Source organism: Chiloscyllium punctatum, chromosome 13 (genome assembly GCF_047496795.1).
Source record: "Chiloscyllium punctatum isolate Juve2018m chromosome 13, sChiPun1.3, whole genome shotgun sequence".
NCBI lineage: Eukaryota > Metazoa > Chordata > Chondrichthyes > Orectolobiformes > Hemiscylliidae > Chiloscyllium > Chiloscyllium punctatum.
The window spans coordinates 85,640,079-85,659,049 of record NC_092751.1 but is presented as its reverse complement, the minus strand read 5'-3'; the positions used below and the strand labels follow the sequence as shown (position 1 = coordinate 85,659,049).

General features: G+C 43.2%; 1 protein-coding gene across 1 annotated transcript in view; it reads right to left on the bottom strand.

Annotated features, from left to right (window-relative positions):
- Nucleotides 1-14,569, bottom strand: part of timm23a (translocase of inner mitochondrial membrane 23 homolog a (yeast)) — a 40,306-nt gene extending 25,737 nt beyond the window's left edge. The window contains exons 1-3 of the mRNA XM_072583084.1: nucleotides 14,337-14,569; nucleotides 12,949-13,007; nucleotides 36-129 (exon numbers count right to left, since the gene is read on the bottom strand). Of these exons, the coding sequence (XP_072439185.1) occupies nucleotides 36-129; nucleotides 12,949-13,007; nucleotides 14,337-14,460 (277 nt within the window). The 5' untranslated portion in view covers nucleotides 14,461-14,569. The remainder of the gene's footprint in view (nucleotides 1-35; nucleotides 130-12,948; nucleotides 13,008-14,336) is intronic.
- Nucleotides 14,570-18,971: the final 4,402 nt, after the last annotated feature.

Here is an 18,971-nt window from a genome sequence, read left to right as displayed (position 1 = left end):
AGCTATGACTGATCTAACAAAATTGCCAGGCATACCAGTCATACAGCAACCACCAATCGTAAAAAAAGCCAGCTCAAATCTTCCTCTAGTCTTATTAGCTCCAGTTGGTAATATAAACTCCTCCGTGTCCTGAAAAAGAAAGCAAGGCAAAAGGTGACAATTTGCAATTTACAACAGAATTAATTTTAAAATCCGGGATTAAAAACAATCCCCATTCTCAACACCTTACAGAACAACAACTATTAAAAATGTCAGGCTTTAGCTCGTTTTTCCCAGCTCCTCTTGTAATATACCAGAACTTCTTTATGCCTTTAAGATATTGAAAGCACACTGAATATTTCGGGCGACAATACAAAAATAGGGCAATTAGAGACAAAGGTATGAAAATGCATTTAAGAAATGATTTAAATTGGTTATTACCACATGCAGATACATAGGAAAGGAGACTGAATACTGGTAAAGATAAGTATTACAGAGTTTGTGATAAAAATAAGATACAAACTTTGAAGAAAAGCATGGGGAGGCTTGAAATCAACTGCAACAGATGGCAAAGCAACTTAAGGTAATGGAGTGCTGTTACACAGAGCAAGATTAAGTATAAAGAAGTGGTGTTAAGTACACCAAGGCTTTACAATATACAGTACTGGGGAGATCATATTTTCATACACAGTCTAGGTATCTCTTGTTGAGGGTGCTGACCCCTACTCTCAGCACCAACTATCAGCCATCTCCTATGTCCCTCTGGACCATTATCTTACCACTGAACATGGTTCCAGGACTGTCACTGACCTCCTCTACTGTGGTGATCTCCCTCCAGCCCACTTTTACCTTCTTCCCAAAATAAACAAACGGGGACTGCCATGACAGTTTCTGGTTCAAATTCAACTCTTTTTCTAGTAATGATTAATTCTTTTTTGGAATTGTTTAAGGCATTAACTACAGACATCTTTCCAGGTATAGCATTCCAGATCTCAACAATGGAGTGTGGGAAAAGAAATCTTGTCTCTCTAGATTTTGTTCCAGGAGTTTAGAATTTATGACCTCCACACTTTTGACCCACTTGTCAGACGGATTTTTTTTGCCCTTTATCTCTAATGTTTTCAAGAGGTTCAATGTCACATCTTGCCATTCTGTGCCAAAAGGGTAGCAGTCTTAACTTTTATAATATGCCCTGATAACTTAACTTCCTCAGTCACTGCCTGGTAAACTCTGGATTTCCTGTTACATCTTTCTCAGAATGGTCCACAATCTTCCCCTACAGATATCAAAACATTGATTTATAAATTGATTTACATGTTGGTGTAGCTCCCTACATACAAGGATAGCTCAAGATTTTCTGAACCAGATGGCACAGTCCTTCACCTCCTGTTTTGGAGTCTATCTTTAGCAAGCTGGTATTGTTCTTTTTTATTCATTCATGTCATGTGGCCTAAACAGTCCCCACCTGTCACCACCTTTCATTTCTTGGCTGACAGTCTCAACTTAATAATTTCTCTAGGGGTAAAAACAATGACTGCAGATGCTGGAAAGCAAATACTGGATTAATGGTGCTGGAAGAGCACAGCAGTTCAGGCAGCATCCAACGAGCAGCGAAATCGACGTTTCGGGCAAAAGCCCTTCCTGATGAAGGGCTTTTGCCCGAAACGTCGATTTCGCTGCTCGTTGGATGCTGCCTGAACTGCTGTGCTCTTCCAGCACCATTAATCCAGTATTAATAATTTCTCTCTTAACTTGCCTTACTTTATCCAAGTAAAGGATACGGCTATGGATACCCACAAGGGTCCCAGGTATGCCTGTCTCTTTGTAGGTAATGTGAAATATTCCTTGCTCCGGTCCTAATTAGGGCTTCTCTCAACTCTGACATATTGTTGAAAACTATTGTGCTGCTTCTTGCTCTTGTGCAGAATTGAAAAAGAAAACTCAATTTTGTTTCTAATTTCCAACCTTCCCTCACCATAACTGGTCTCTCGGACTCTTCCCTTCCTCGACAGCATTTCCATGTGAGGAATAGAGTGCCTCCAGTCTCCACTGGAAACTCACTACCTCCTGCAGTTTTCTGGATAACGCCCCCCTTGCACCTTGCTTCCTATAAGTACTCCACTCAGTTTTTTTCTGTCACATCTCTTCTGATGATTCTATAGAGATACTTCCAGTGCAACTTCCTTTTCAACTGAGGACTCCCTCCACTAGCCACAACCCTGACCAAGGGAGATAGCACCCTCAGCTGTGTCCAACCCATTTCCTGTACTCTGCCCTTACTCTTGTCCCCCCACCCCACCTAGAGAAACAAGGGCTCCCCTTGTGCTCACTTTCTACTCCATCAGATTCTCCATTAAAAAGGATCTTTCTCCGTCATTCCCATCACCTCCAGTAGAGTGCACAAACACAGCTTCCTCTCCATCTGCATTCTGCAGGGACTATTCATGACACCACATCCAGGCTCACTCATCCATTACTCCTAACACTTCTTCAACCATCACCCTCATTCATCTGTCCTTTTACCATCTTCCTCCTCACCAGAGTCCAAACATTCCTTCCAGGTGAAGCAATGATTTTCAACACAGCTGACTGTATTGTGATACAGTCTCCTCCAACTTGTTCTGCTTTGCCCTCCACTCAATAAGAATGACCCTGATCTCCAGTTGCTTGCACCATCTCTTGCTCTCATGCTAACATTTCTGCCCTGCTGCAATTCTCCAAAGCTAAGGAGTAAAACCATTTTTCTGCTGTGGCACTTCAGAGCCTTCAGGACAGTCAGTACCATTTCTGCAAATTCAGCAGAGTTAACTTCTTTTCTGTCATTTCTCAGTCACTGCCTGGTAAACTCTGGATTTCCTGTTACATCTTTCTCAGAATGGTCCACAATCTTCCCCTACAGATATCAAAACATTGATTTATAAATTGATTTACATGTTGGTGTAGCTCCCTATGCTTCAGTTCTCTATTTCTCTTCCACTACCATTAGCATTGCTTTTACCTTTTGTTCTGGGCACCCTCCCATGTTACACAGCAGCAGCAGGACATGCTTCTGGAGGATGATGATCAGCCAGATGTCATGGTCTATGTTAATAATAACAACTTGGGTAGGAATGGGGATAAGATCACAAAAGCATATTTTAGGGAACTAGATAGGAGATGAAAGGCTGGACCTCTAAAGCAATAGCCACTGGATTACTTAACCTTCATACCTTTGCACTGTGGGAGGAAAGCAAACCACCTGGCGGAAACCCACGCAGACAGAGAGAGAGGGAGCTTGCAGAGTCACCCAAGGCTGGAAACAAACCTCGGTCTCTGGTGTTATAAGGCAGCAGGACGAACCACTGAGTCACCGTGCTGGACCAGGGTGAAATAATAGAAATTACTGGAGAAACTCAGCAGGTCTGGCACCATCTGAGAAGAAAAAACAGAGTTAACATGGAGTCCAGTGTCAACCCTTCAGAACTGAAGGGTCACTGGACTCAAAACATTAACTGTTCTCTCTCTACAGATACAGCCAGGTCTGCTGAATTTCTCCAGCAATTTACATTTTTTGTTTCAGATCGCCAACATCCACAGTTCTTTGTTTTACAGAACTGGAATAAGTATCTTGCAGGGAGATTTGCTGGAGCTGTTAACAGGGCTTAAAACTAAATTTGCAAAGGTATGGAGAACTAGAGCTGAAAAATGTGTTGCTGGAAAAGCGCAGCAGGTCAGGCAGCATCCAAGGAGCAGGAGAATTGACGTTTCAGGCATAAGCCCTTCTTCAGAACTTATGCCCAAAACGTCAATTCTCCTGCTCCTTGGATGCTGCCTGACCTGCTGCGCTTTTCCAGCAACACATTTTTCAGCTCTGATCTCCAGCATCTGCTGGCCTCACTTTCTCGATGACAACTAGAGGTCAAATTCAGAGCAGGGAACAGGAGACAGAAACTTAACAATTGACTCTAAAAAGGTAGAGGTAACATACATTAAGAAATGTCTGCACAAAGAAATCAGCAGTATTAAAAAGATATTAATGTTATAGGAAGGAATACACTGAATAAAGTCAAACGGAGTGTATAATATCATTGCTACAATCAGAAACTTGGCTGAAAGGATACAACAGCAACTCAACATTCCTGGCTGTTTTCAGGCAGGATAACAATGGGATAAATTAGTTGGCTGTGTAGCATTATTGGGTAAAATAATCACAGCTATGATGATATAGAATACATTTTTAAAAAGAGGCACAACTATATAGACCCTCAAATAGGAGAATTAGAAGTGCAACAAAAGGCAATAAATTGGAAACTTTAATTACAATAATATCAAAAGGATAGACTATGAAAGGCACAAAATTCTTTAACTGCGTTCCAGATAACTTGTTAGTTAACAAACAAGCCCAAAAGGGAGAGCATATAATTGTAGAATTTTTTTTGAGGAAATAAAGCTAGGCAGGTGGATGAAGCAGCAGTGGGCAATCATTTTGGAGACAGTGATCATGATACAAATTGACCTTTTCAGTAATGCTAAATCTAAGATAGAACATGACAAAGTTCAAAATTGGGGGAAAGAAAAGCTTTATAAAGCTGACAAATGATCTAGCAAAAGTAGACTAGTTATAGCTTTTTCAAACAAAGTCAGTGCTAAACCAAAGAGAGACACATTCAAAAGCAAGATGCTACAGGCAGTGTTGAAAGAAAAGGTGGTAATTAATGTCAAATCTATAGTTCCCTGATTATCCAGAAGCAGAGCAAGATAAAGCAGAAAAATAGAACTCGTGACAATGTCTTAAAAAAAAAGTAACACTTTCATAGACTTAGAGTCTAGGAGGCCTGTTTGAGTGAAAGAGGAAAGTTGCTTAGCAAGAAAAACTAAGGAAAATCCAAAGATGTTTTATCAGCACATTAAGAGCAAGAGGTTGATCAGCAAAAGAATTGGGCCAGAGATGCACATATGTAACTTGTGTGGGTGCAGAAGATATGAAAACATTCTAAATGAGTACTTTGCCCTTATCTTCAGGGGAGAGGGATGATGCAAATATTCCTATCCAGACACTATCCAAGATGGAGGCAGAGAAGGACACTTCAGCCGCATCTCATCTGCTCCACCCGTTTTTCTTCATCTTCTCTTTGTCCCACTGTGTTTTTCTTTCTTTCTGGTTCAACTCCTGGCCTCAACACAGACAGGATGAGGAGCGGTCTCCCACCCTGACATAACGTTCTCTTGGACTGACTTGAGGCCGTAACCAGAACAATCTCCCAGCCTCATGCTCAAGGTGATGGTCAGCACGTTTGTAGCCAAGGCCTGGTGCGGACAGGAGTCTGGGTGCCAGCATGGTTTGGGTTGGAAGACTGCTGGTTTGGGCTTTTACTTCTACAATGCTGATGCACTTGATTGCTCTATTTTCCAAGATCTTGTAACTGAAGAAACTGTACCAAGGTATCTTTGCACCTAGTGTGCCATTGTAAGTGGACACGTATAAACTTTTCACTGTACTTCCTTGAGTACATAACAATAAAACTAATTAAATTCCATTCATGCTATAAAAAGGAGGAACATGAACAATTAGATTAAAGAAGTGTAAGAAGAAGTATTAGAGGGACTGACTGCTTTGAAATCGAATAAGTCACATCAGCCAGGTATATTGAACGCTAGGTTGTTAAAGGAAGTCAGGGCTGAAATAACAATCTCACCAAATACAGGTGAGGTACTAGAGGATGGCAGATCTGTGAAAGTTATTCCATTTGTCAAAAAGGGTAACAGGCCCAAACCAAATAACTTTGGGCCTGTCACTCTGACTGCAGTGATGGGTGAATTACTGCAATTAATATTGAGAAATGGGATTAGCTGTTACTTCGAGAGGCATGGATTAAACCAAAGATAGTCAGCATGGTATATTTATGGGAAAATTGACTTTCTAACTTAAATTGAATTTGAGGAAGTAACTTGATTGATAAAAAGTGTTGTCTATATACACTTCAGTAAAGCACTTAGCAACATATCATAGGCAGGGAATGTGATGAGTTAGATCCAAAATTGGCTCAGTGACCGGAAACAAAAGGCAATAGTCAATGGACATTTTTGCGATTGGAAAGAAGTTTCCAGCGGTATTACACCGGGCTCCATTCGGGTCCCTTCGACTTATATGTCAGAGGCGTGACTGGAAACTTGCAGAGGTCCTAAAAATTGGGTAGTTGATAGCGGAGAGGATGCCAGATGACTGCAGAAAGATATCAATGGCTTGACTGAGTGAGCAGAAAAATAGCAAACGGAATTCAATCTGAGAAGTGTGAGATTATGCATTTGTAAAGAGCCAACAAAACATGAGAATACACAATAAACAGCAGGCTACTGAGAGGGTTAGAGAAAGTTACAGTCCATGAAGTAGATGTCCAGAGGTGCCTGAAGATGACAGCATTGGTAGATAAGGGAGGATAAGATGGTAAAGAAAGCATAGAGGATGCTTTCCTTCAATAAGCAAGGTACTGAATGCAAGAAGGAGGGCAGGAACGTAATGCTGGAACAATATACGACACTGGTAAGGACACAGCTGGAGTGGTGTGTAAGGTTTTGGTCACCACATTATGGGAAGGACAAATTAGCTCTTTAGAGTGTACATGGGAGATTTATAAGAATGTTAGCAATCTTAGAGAAGATTTGTAGTTCAGGTTGATAAGTAAGTTAGCTCGCTTCAACCCTTAAGCTCAGTGAGCTAACTTACATACTTATAAAATTATTTTGGGATTTTAAAGACTGGATAGACTAATGTCATTTTTCTTAGATGAGGACGTGGAGGGAGATTTAATGGAATACAAAATAATTAGGGTCTTACATTGGAGTGAACAGAAAAAAACTCCTTCTTCCCAGTGAAGAGATCAATTACCACGGGGCACAGATAAAATAACTGGAATAGAGATAACATGGGGAAGAGCATTTTCACCCAAAGGGTGGTGGGAGTCTAGAATTTGCTGCTCAGTTTGTTGTTTGTAGTAGAAACCTTCAACTCATTTGAAAGGAATCTGGATCTGCACCTGAAGTACTTTATCCTGCAAAGCCTCAGATCAAATATTGCTGAATGGATAGTGAGTTTATTCAGGCGGTGCAGATATGATGAGCTGAATGGTTTGTTTTGGTGCTGTAACTTTCCTATGATTCTAAAGTATTGAGCTTATTTAAAATATAATTAGAGGCCTTGCTGCAAATGTTAGTGTGTCATAGGGACAAATAGCAGGTAACTGTGTTATAATTTTTTTTTGAAACCCAAAGACTGACCAAAAGCCAGTAGCTGGTGTTCTGATTTTCTGGCTCTAGATGGCACAGTATGTCTGACTATAATAAGACTCACTAAACAGTGAACTCAACAAAAACAGACAGTTGCAAACCATGGACTCTTACTGACAGTCATAAATAAATCATAATATACAGATTCCCACTTGAAACCATACACTTAGAAACTGCAAATATCAGACAACTTTCAATAAAGGAAGTTTACTTAAACACTGGATATTTCTAAAAATGTGTTTTTTCCCCCCCCTTCCAGAATTGTAGGAATGATCAGCAAGGTCAGCACTTATTGCCCATCCCTAACTGCCCTTTGGATTGAATTGTTGGCTATTTCAGAGGGCAATCAACAGTCAACAACATGGCTGAGGGGCTGAGGGGTGTGGAATCACATGAAGGCCACATTTGGCAAGGATGGAAGGTTTACTTCCCTGAAGAATATCCAGATAGGTTTGCATAACTATTGATGATGGTGATCACCATTCCAGAGACGAGCTTTCAAATTCCACATTTATTAACTGAAGTTAGATCCTTCTGTCATGGCTGGTGGAATCTAAAGCAGTCTGGGCCATTGCTAGCCCAGTGCTGCTATCTCTAGTTGTGTGAGAGGAAACATTTCTCTCCTTGGATCTGGATGCCTAAGACGTTTTACCACAGGGGCCCGGGTAGGTTCCACAGAAACCACGAGCTATACCAACTGCCAGTGTAGCAGATTCAAGTGTCAGAAGCTATTTGCTCACTCAATGGAAGGATGACAATGAACTAGGAAATAATCCCAGGTGAGGGCTGAAAACAGAAATGCTGAAGGAGATGACCAATGGTGGGACATTTGGCTTGTCCTTCCAACTTCTTATCTGCCTCATAACCCTCGATTCTTTTGTAGATCACAAATCTGAATATATTCAAGGTTGTATGAAACAATAACAAGGCAATCTCTTCAACCCATGAATCAAACCAGTGCACCTTCTTTGAACTACTTCCAGTGCAAATATAATCAAAGTAAACCCAAACAATACTTCAAATGCGGTCTCACCAATGCCCTGCACAACTGCAACATGCCAAGATTTTAATGGTTTATATACTGCATCATTCTGCAATCTCTCCATTTCAATGATATTCTTCTTCTCTATTCTTCTTACCAAAGTAGATAATTTTGTATTTTCTCATATACTCCATCGCAAATTTTTGCCCACTCATTCAGCCTACATCTTTCTGGAAACTGTTTTCCTCAAAACTTGCTTTCCTATCTATCATATCACCAACATATTTGGCTTAATCCAAATTATTACAGGTCATCAATAACTGAGGAAGAAGATTCTGTGGCGCAGTAGTAGCTTCCCTGCATCTCAACACTGAGCTTCTGATTGGAGCCCTATTCCAGGCCTTAATGGCTTACGGACATGCATTCATAACAGCTACGATTGATTATCAACTAACACATGACTATGGCAGGTGGAAACAGCAGAATGGATTCAAGTCAACCAGGTACTTAAAGTCTATATGAACATTATTTATAGCTCCAGGCTACAACATGCATGTATGTTGAGGAGTCGGTTGGCTAAATATGAATTAGATTGCAAATCATGCTTTTGTCACCAATCTCCACCCCAGTGAGGTGGAATTGAAAACACACATCCTTTCCTTGTCTGCAGAGTTGGCTGTGAACTGGATTTCCCTTCAGGCAGAGAACTCCATAAGAGGTTTTGAGGACAAAACACGGAGCCCTGTGGCACCACATTAGTTACAGTCTGCCAACCTGAAAACGAACCATCTATCCCAATTCCCTGTTTTGTATCATCCAAACCTCTATCCATGCTAATGTAACATGCCATACACCATAAATGCTCAGTAGTACCTTATTCAGTAGCATTTATTGTGGCACCTTATCAAATTTCGCTTGAAAATCTAATTGTAAAATTGGTCACCTTAACCTAAAGCTCAAGATCGGCCTGAAATCACCACCTTTGGAAATGCAGCTTGACCATTTCAGTAGGATGGATTTCACGCTGCCTTATCCTTGTCAAATCTCGGAGTAGGTCTCAGGCTGGCAATGGGCCTTCAGATTGGCATGAAACATTCTTGCTGATTCCAGCTTAACATTCAACAATGGGTGTTGGGACAGTGGAGGTTAGAATAGAAGACAGGAAATTTTGGTGGTAGACAAACAGACGCAATGGAAAGCTGGATGGAGCACGCATATCATCAAGGGCATTCTAATTTGGCAGAGGGAGAATTAAAAAGAGTTAAATACTAGTTTTAGGTGGCTGCCAGGAATTTCTTTCCTCTTTATTCTTTAATGGAGGTAGAGACCACTGCAAATGCCATTGAACTGAGTGACTTGCTAGGCCATTAAAAAAAAAGGAATTATTGAATTTAGCAGAATTCAGGCACAAGCTGCCCCACTATAAAACCTGGGAGCATTGCACCATGTTTTACACTCAGAAAACAGGCTCAACGTACATCAGCTTCTATCTTCCAACCCTTTCAAGTATCCAGTTCGAATATTAGATTAGATTTTTAGATTAAAATACACAGTGTGGAAACAGGCCCTTCGGCCCAACAAGTCCACACCTCCCCGCCGAAGCACAACCCACCCATACCCTTACATTTACCCCTTACTGAACACTATGTGCAATTTAGCATGGCCAATTCACCTGACCCGCACATGTTTGGACTGTGGGAGGAAACCGGAGCACCCGGAGGAAACCCACGCAGACATGGGGAGAATGACTGTGTGGAGTTTGCACAGTCGCCTGAGGCAGGAATTGAACCCGGGTCTCTGGCACTGTGAGGCAGCAGTGCTAACCAATGTGCCACTGTGCCGCCCATAAACCATATAACAGACCAGATGTACAAAGCAGCTCTTTCTTTGCTACTTGAGTAGCAAAATCAGACATACAGTAACACATCCCAATCACCGCCTGAATCAGAACATCATTTCTTATCAGTTATCCTGATAAGAGCACAGAAACAATCCCTTCAGCAACTTGTCCATGCCAATCAGGTTTTCTGAACTGAATTAGTCCCATTTGCCAGCATTTAAACCATATCCCTCTAAATCTTTCCTTTCCATGCCCCTGTCCGAATGTTTTTAAAATGTCATAATCAAACCCGCCTCTACCACTTCCATATACTCGTCACTTGTGTTAAAAAGCTGCCGTCAGCTCCCTTTTTAAAAAGCTTGCTTTTCTGACCTTAACCCACGTCCTCTACTTTTGAACTTCTCCACCTTAGGGGAAAGGCACTGGCAATTTACCCTACCACGGTTCATGATTTTATGAACCTCGACAAGCTCAAGCCAGAGCCTCCAATGCTCCAAGGAAAAAAAAAGCCCCAAGCTTTCTCTAACTCAACTCAAAACCCTCCAGCCCAGGCAACATAACTGTAAATCTTTTCTACATCTTCTCCAGTTTAACAACATCCTTCTTATAGACAGATGACCAGAATTTAATGCAATATTCTAAGAGGCCTTACCAATGTCATGTCCAGCTATATCATGACATCCCAACTACTTTACTCAACCTGGACCCTGACCTTAAATTTAACTGGACCATCTCTGACATCCCCCGCCCTTTCCTGGACCTGTCCATCTCCATTAGTGACGACTGACTTGACACCGATATTTTTTAAAAATCCACCGACTCTCAAGCTACCTGGATTACACCTCTTCCCACCCTACCTCCTGCAAAAATGCCATCCTGTATTCCCAATTCCTCCACCGTATCTGCTCCCAGAAGGACCAGTTCCACCACAGATCACACCAGATGGCCTCCTTCTTTAGAGACCGCAATTTCCCTTCCCACGCGGTTAAAGATGCCCTCCAATGCATCTCGTCCACATCCCGCGCTTCTGCTCTCAGATGCCACCCCTCCAACTGTAACAAGGACAGAACCCCCTGGTACTCACCTTCCACCCTACCAACCTTCGCATAAACCAAATCATCTGCCGGCTTCCGCCACCTCCAAACGGACCCCACCACCAGGGATATATTTCCCTCCCCACCCCTTTCCACCTTCCGCAAAGACTGTTCCCTTCGTGACTATCTGGTCAGGTCCATGCCCCCCAACAACCCACCCTCCCGTCCTGGCACCTTCCCCTGCCACTGCAGGAATTGCAAAACCTGCGCCCACACCTCCTCCATCACCTAAAGGAGCCTTCCACATCCAAAGTTTTACCTGCACATCCACCAATATCATTTATTGTATCCGTTGCTCCCGATGCGGTCTCCCCTACACTGGGAGACTGGACGCCTCCTAGCAGAGCGCTTTAGGGAACATCTCTGGGACACCCGCACCAATCGACCACATCGCCCTGAGGCCCAACATTTCAACTCCCCCTCCCACTCAGCCGAGGACATGGAGGTCGTGGGCCTCCTTCACCGCCGCTCCCTCACCACTCGACGTCTGGAGGAAGAACACCTCATTTTCCACCTCAGAACACTTCAACCCCCCGGGCATCAATGTGGACTTCAAGAGTTTCCTCATTCCCCCTTCCCCCACCTCACTCCAGTTCCAAAGTTCCAGCTCAGCACCATCCCCATGACCAGCCCTATCGATCTTCTTTTCCACCTATCCACTCCACCCTCCTCTCTAACCCTCCTCCACCCTCCTATCACCTTCATCCCCACCCCCCATTCACCTATTGTACTCTATGCTACTTTCTCCCCTCCTCTCATTTATCTCTCCACTCATCAAACACTCTGCTTGTATTCCTGATGAAGGGCTTTTGACCGAAACATCGATTTTACTGCTCCTCGGATGCTGCCTGAACTGCTGTGCTTTCCCAGCACCACTCTACTCCAGAATCCTTTACTCAACCTTCCAGCCTCAACAATACTCAGTCATTGCCAAAGAATTGAATTGAATGATTTGTCACTTGCATCTTTGTGAATAATACAGCAAAATACAGTGAAATGCAGTACAGAACTTCTTTTAACATAAAATGATAAACAATTTGCGATCGACAAGAAATCAGATTACTGGCGCCCCGTAAACTACTTCATATCAAAACCCAGAGACACTGATGCATTCAAATCAGGTCCTAGAGGCACAAATTAGGATTGTTCAATCTTATGCGTTCATGAATCACATAGATAATTATTCAAAGAATTTGGGTGAAGTTTAAATGCCACTCCACATGTAAATCCAAGCACACCTCAAGATGCCAACATCGACAGATTTTGATATTTATATTAGAACTTCATATGGAACAGCATTCAGAACAATTATTTTCTAAACTACCACACATTCAGAGAAGAAATAGTAACAGAAACAGAATTGGATTACCTGGGCTTTGACAGTTGGTTTGGTAGAACCCTATTTTAAACCTACCTGCACGAACTTACTGAATCACCCGAACATACAGGCTTAATATATTGGAGAAAGCCACTTCATCTTCATGTTAGGAGGGCAAGCTTTCACAAAGTATCAGCACAAGTTCACATAGCAAAGCATAGACATACAACATTCTAATATAAGAAAGCATAGACACAACATGCAAGTCTAAAACACACAGTGAAAGTTAGTACCAAATGCTACAGTGAAGCACAGACTTGCAAACCATTTTAAGTCACCGTGCATAGAATGACAACTGATTTTTCACACCACATTACAAACATCAGAAAGTCTTTCATTTCACCCATGAAAGATTTTCAAACAGGTATATTGGAGCCCAGAATACTTAAAAAGGACAACATTTTCTACTTACTTGGATCAAATATCGAGGATCAAGGTTCAGATACGGAGACAAAGGGCTCATTCCAGTTACTGAAAACAGCAAAGATGAAGGTAAGCTCCAATAATGTCCTTTGTCTTTTTTCTATCTTATAGTACCACCTTGCACATTAGTTTCTTTCTTTCACACAATTCCCAGCTCCCCACCTTAATCAGATTGTCACAACAGCTGCTTACCTAAAAGGGAAGTTAGGTACCAATAGGGCTCAGTAGTGTCACCGTTTAGAAAATTTACATGGCATGTTCAGCTAAATTTCTGGTCAATGACTCAGGAATGATGCAACTGAATATCAAAGGGATTGTCTAGATTCTCTCTTATTGAAAATGGTAACAGAACAAGAGGAGACTTACATAAAGGTAGAATGGTTTTGGATTCCCCTTTACAGGTGTAAAAGGTTAGTAAAGGAGGTGTAAAGTTAATTTGGGACCATAATAGGGGTTGAAAAAATGTGTTGCTGAAAAAGCGCAGCAGGTCAGGCAGCATCAAAGGAGCAGGAGAACGTCAATTCTCCTGCTCCTTTGATGCTGCCTGACCTGCTGCGCTTTTCCAGCAACACATTTTTCAGCTCTGATCTCCAGCATCTGCAGTCCTCACTTTCTCCTACCATAATAGGGGTTCAATGTATGGAGGCATTCAACATGGATGAAGCAAAAATACTGTTGGGAGATCTAAAATTAAAGTAGCAATTGCAGGTCTGGCAACATCTGTGGATTCAGGAACACAGTTAACATTTCCAATCCAATTCAACTCTTCTTCAAAATTCAAGGTGACTGGAAAATGATTGATTGGAGCATACGAGTTGATTAGAAAATATCCGAAAGATTGACGAGCCAACAGCAAGTACCCGGACACCGGATAATTCAAGTTGTGAAGCCTGCATGTTGACATCCCCCGCTGTATGCCCGAACAGGGGGAACAACGCTATCCCACCGATCATTTAAAGAGGACCATCAGCCACTGATGCCCCAAAAAGATGGTCTTGGAGACATCAGGTAGAGCTGGGGTCCACTTCACTCAACACAGTGCAATTAGGATGGTTATTTGTAGGAAGCATGACATTTCACGCAGACTTTATCTTGCCTCGGGCAAAGTTATATTTGACAAAAAGAGAAAGGGTGGAAAGCAGGACAATCTGAACATGAACAAGGACCAGAGTGTGGTCACTAAATCCTCACGTTGCGTAACAACCTCTCGTGGTACTTTATCAAATCCAAATTTGTTCCCCATTACAATCTATTTTACGTCCTGAGAGAACTGTATAAGGGGCTGGTTGTACTAGTTAAGATCATCCGGACGGAGTTAGTGTAATTAGGCGCTGTGGAGTTGGGGCCTACTGCCGCAGGCTTCGCTCTCTTACTCACAGGGGACACGGGAAAGGTCGGGCTGGGAATAATCTGGCAACGAGGAGCCAGCGCCGCCGCCACCGCCGCCGCTAAAGAGGCCGAACCCGGCCCGTAAACCTCCTCCGGTTCCCGAGTTGTCCATTTCCGTCCTTCTGTAAACGATCGGGTTGAAAACGATCCGTCCGTCGCCCCCGGGCCGATTCCACACTCACTGACCACGGGAAACCATAGCGACCTCACGACACTTTACAGCAGTGTGGCCGCCTCACTTTACGATCCGCCCCCCCTCCATCACGTGATAGTCGCGTCGCAGGCGCCATGATGGTGAGGACACGGGCCACGTGGTTCTTGACCGGGCCCAAAGTGCGAGGTTTATAATTTTTATCCAAAAATTACCCCCTAGAAACTGTTTATCATTCCTGTTCATTCTCTTTCGGTGTCAGGGAATACTATCCTACATTTTAAACATGCTTTATAAGCACAAACTCATTGCTGCAGCAGATTCCGGGCAAGGACAAAATTCTCAAAACCAGCGGAATGAAGACGGTCACTGTCTCCGGACACCGTCCAGTGTCTCCGGACACCGTCCAGTGCCCCAGTCCAGTGTCTCCGGACACCGCCCAGTGTCTCCGGACACCCCCCAGTGCCCCTGCCCAGTGTCTCCGGACACCCCCCAGTCCCTCTGCCCACTGTCTACGGACACCGTCCAGAGCCTCTGCCCAATGTCTCCGGACACCGCCCAGTGCCTCTGTCCAGTGTCTCCGGACGTTGCCCAGTGCCTCTGGCCACTGCCCAATGCACCCAGACACTGCCGAATGTCTGTGCCCACTGTCTCCATACACTGCCCAATGTCCCTGCCCAATGTCTCCGGACACTGCCCAGTGCCTCTGGCCACTGCCCAATGCACCCAGAACTGCCCAATGCCTCTGGCCACTGTCTCCGGACTGCCAAATGCCTCTGGCCACTGTTTCCAGACACTGCCCACTGTCTCTGAACACTGCCCAATGCCCCTGCTCAGTGTCTCCGGACACTGCCCAATGTATCTGCCCACTGTCTCTGGGCACTATTTCTGCTCAATGTTTCCAGACACTGCCCACAGACTTTGTCATTGTCTCCAGACCACTGACCACTGTTTGCTGACACTGGCCATTGTTTCTGTCCACTGTAGCCAGACAATACCTATTATTTTTGCCCAGTGTCTTCAATTAACTGTCTCTAGACATTGTTCCTATCCACTGTCTCCAAACACCTTCTGCTGCCTCCAGACATTGTCCATTTTCTCCAGACGCTGTCCACAATCTCCAGACATTGTGCCTGTCGTTGTTCTCTATCTCCAGACACTCTGTCTGATCATTGTATCTAGGAGAAAGGACTGGAGATCAGAGACAAAAAATGTAGTGCTGGAAAAGCATGAGAGTGAACATTTCAAGCATGAGCTCTTCATCAGGAATGAGGGCGGAGGCCTAAGGGGGCTGAGAGATAAATGGGAGGTAGATGAGGCTAGGGGAAAGTAGCTGGGATTGCCATAGGTAGATGAAGGTGATAGGTCAGAGTGGAGGGTGGAGCGGATAGTTGAGAAGGAAATTGGACAGGTTGAACAGTTCAAGAGGCTGGTACAGAGCTGGAGGGTTGGATCTAGGATAATCGAGGATCTAGCAGGAAGGGGAGATCAGGAAACTGGTGAAATCGACATTGATCCTGTGTGGTTGGAGAGTCCCAAGGCAGAAGATGAGGTGATGTTTCGGATAACATCTCCGGGATACATGCACCAATCAACCTCACTACCCTGTGGCTAAACACTTCAAACTTCCCCCCTCACTCAATGAAGGACGTGCAAGTCCTGGACCTCCTCCATCACCAAATTCTAACCACCTGATGCCTGGAGGGACAACACCTCATCTTCCACCTTGGGACACTCCATCCAACATTTGTATATATCTAGGATGGTCCCATTAAAGGCAGCCATTGTAAAAAAAAATTCACTTTACTCCTGGAATATGCATGACAATAAAGGATATTCTATTCTTTGCACTTGGACATTGCACGTCTCTCTTTGCATTCTGTCTTTGGACAGTACCTTTGAACCTTATATATCTCTCTTTGGACTTTTACAACATGCTGGTAAACCCTTAGAGTCATAGAAATGTACAGCATGTACACATTCGGTCCAACCTGTCCATGCCGACCAGCTATCCCAACCCAATTTAGTCCCACCTACCAGCACCCATATCCCTCCAAACCCTTCCTCTTCATATACCCATCCAAATGTCTTTTAAATGTTGCAATTGTACCAGCCTCCACCACACCCTGTGGCAGCCTTTTGCTAATTAAACCAAACACACAGAAAAGTTCACCTCACCTTGTAATCTGTTAAAGTATGAGTGACAGAGAACTACCCAAATTCCACTATTTAAAGATAAAAGTATCAATTTTATCCTTTAACTCTAAACGTGAACATTGAACAACAACCATTTACAGCTCTACGCCTCCTTTCTCTTAAATGTTTGCCATTTACCTCACACTCTATAGTAATGCACTGATCTAATAAAAGTCCCTATTAAAAATTACATTATCTTAATTTTCAAAACCAGAAAGCAGCTGTCATCTCCAATGTCTGTCTTCCTCTGTTTGTAGAGTCCCCTGGGTCATCTTCAATCTTCTGTTGCAAAAGGTACATTTCACTGATAGTGTTTTTTGGGCAGTCTCTCAACGGCAGTTGGTGCTCTCTCTGGATATCAAAATATTTGCTTCTTTTATATTCAAAACAGCAGATTGTTTCATTGCTTCGATGTTGTCAAAATAGTAAAATTCAAATTCGAGTGGGTTTTAGTATCCTGGAGTATAATTTCAACTGATTGGTTAAATTCGAACTCTTGTGAAAACATAGCAACCAAAAGTCAGGTATTTGCTTCACAGCCAAATGTTACATATTTACAATTTTCCTGTACACTCTGAGACTCACATGACGGGTGCCTGCATTCACTCTCTCTTAAAGGTTTAGTACACACCTTCAACTTCATAACAGGACTCTGTCTTTGGACAGTGTACTCTTTGCCCACAGGACACAGCCTCTGTACATTGTATCCTTCCTCTATCCTCATTTAGCATCTCTCTGGATAATGTCTATAGACATTGTGTATCTCTTTCTGAACATACATTTCTCTTTCCCTTTATGGACATTATTCTCTCTCTGTCTGGGCACTGTCCTAAGCATTGTTCCCTCTATTTCTAGACATAGTACATCTCTCTCCCTCTTTCCCTCTTTCTCTGTGTGTGAACACTGCCTGTGGACATTGTACATCTCTCTCCCTCTGGACACTATTGCTGACACTGGAGAATTTTAGAATCCCACTGACACCAGCTTTGCCAAGGCACCTTGATGCAACACTCAAATGCTTGATGTCATCGGCCCTCGATGTTGCACCGACCTGTGAAACCAATCTGAAGCCCACCTATCCGACACTATTCCATTTTCATCCATATGCTTATCCAATGACCATTTAAATGCCATTAAAGCTGACAAGTCTATTACTGTTGCAGGCAGTGCATTCCACACCCCACTATTCTCTGAGTAAAGAAACTACCTCTGACATCTGTCCTATATCTATCACCCCTCAATTTAAAGCTATGTCCCCTCGTGCTAGCCATCACCATCCGAGGAAAAAAGCTGTCATTGTCCACCCTGTCTAACCCTCTGATTATCTTATATGTCTCAATTAAGTCACCTCTCAATCTTCTTCTAACAAAAACAGCTTCAAGTCCTTCACCCTTTCCTCATAAGACCTTCCCGCCTACATCCTAGTAACTTTCATCTGAACCCTTTCCAAAGCTTCCACATCCTTCCTATAATGCGGTGACCAGAGCTGTATGCAGTACTCCAAGTGCAGCTGCACCAGAGCTTTGTTCAGCTGCAGTATGACCTTGTGGCTCTGAAACTCAATCCCTCTCCCAATAAAAGTTAACACACTGTATGACTTCTTAAGAACCCGATCAATCTGGGTGGCAACTTTGAGGGATCTATGTACATGGACGCTGAGATCTCTCTGCTCATCTATACCACTAAGAATCTTACCATTAGTCCAGTACTCTTTATTCCTGTTGCTCCTTCCATTTGCCACCACATTCATCAATATTCCTTGATAATTTATGCAGCCAGTGATGAGAATGTGTAGCACTGGCTGACCATAGCAGTCATGTAAGATAGCACTGCATTGAGCAGTGAGGATTCATTGCAAACTGCAAATCCTTTGCCTATTTTTTCCATTATCCAGACTGAAACCCTGTGCTTTTCTCTGGACACTAGCACTTTCAGCTCAGATCAGACAACCTCCTAAAGTCTTCACCCAAAACACTGTGTTTCAAACCAAATGTTTTGATAAGGTAGGACCATTCAAGAGTAAAGGAGGGAACTTGTACTTGGAGTCAGAGGATATGGGCGAGATCCTAAATGAGTACTTTGAATTGATATTCACCCAGGAGAAGGAGATGGAGTATAGTGGAGGTTTGTGAGATCAAGAAAAAGGTAATGTTGGATCTCTTGAAGAGTATTAGAGTGAATAAGTCCCCTGGGCCCAATGGTATCTACCCCAGGTTATCGAGAGGCAAGAGAGGAGATTGCTGGGGCTTTGACCAAGATCTTTGTATTCTTGCTAG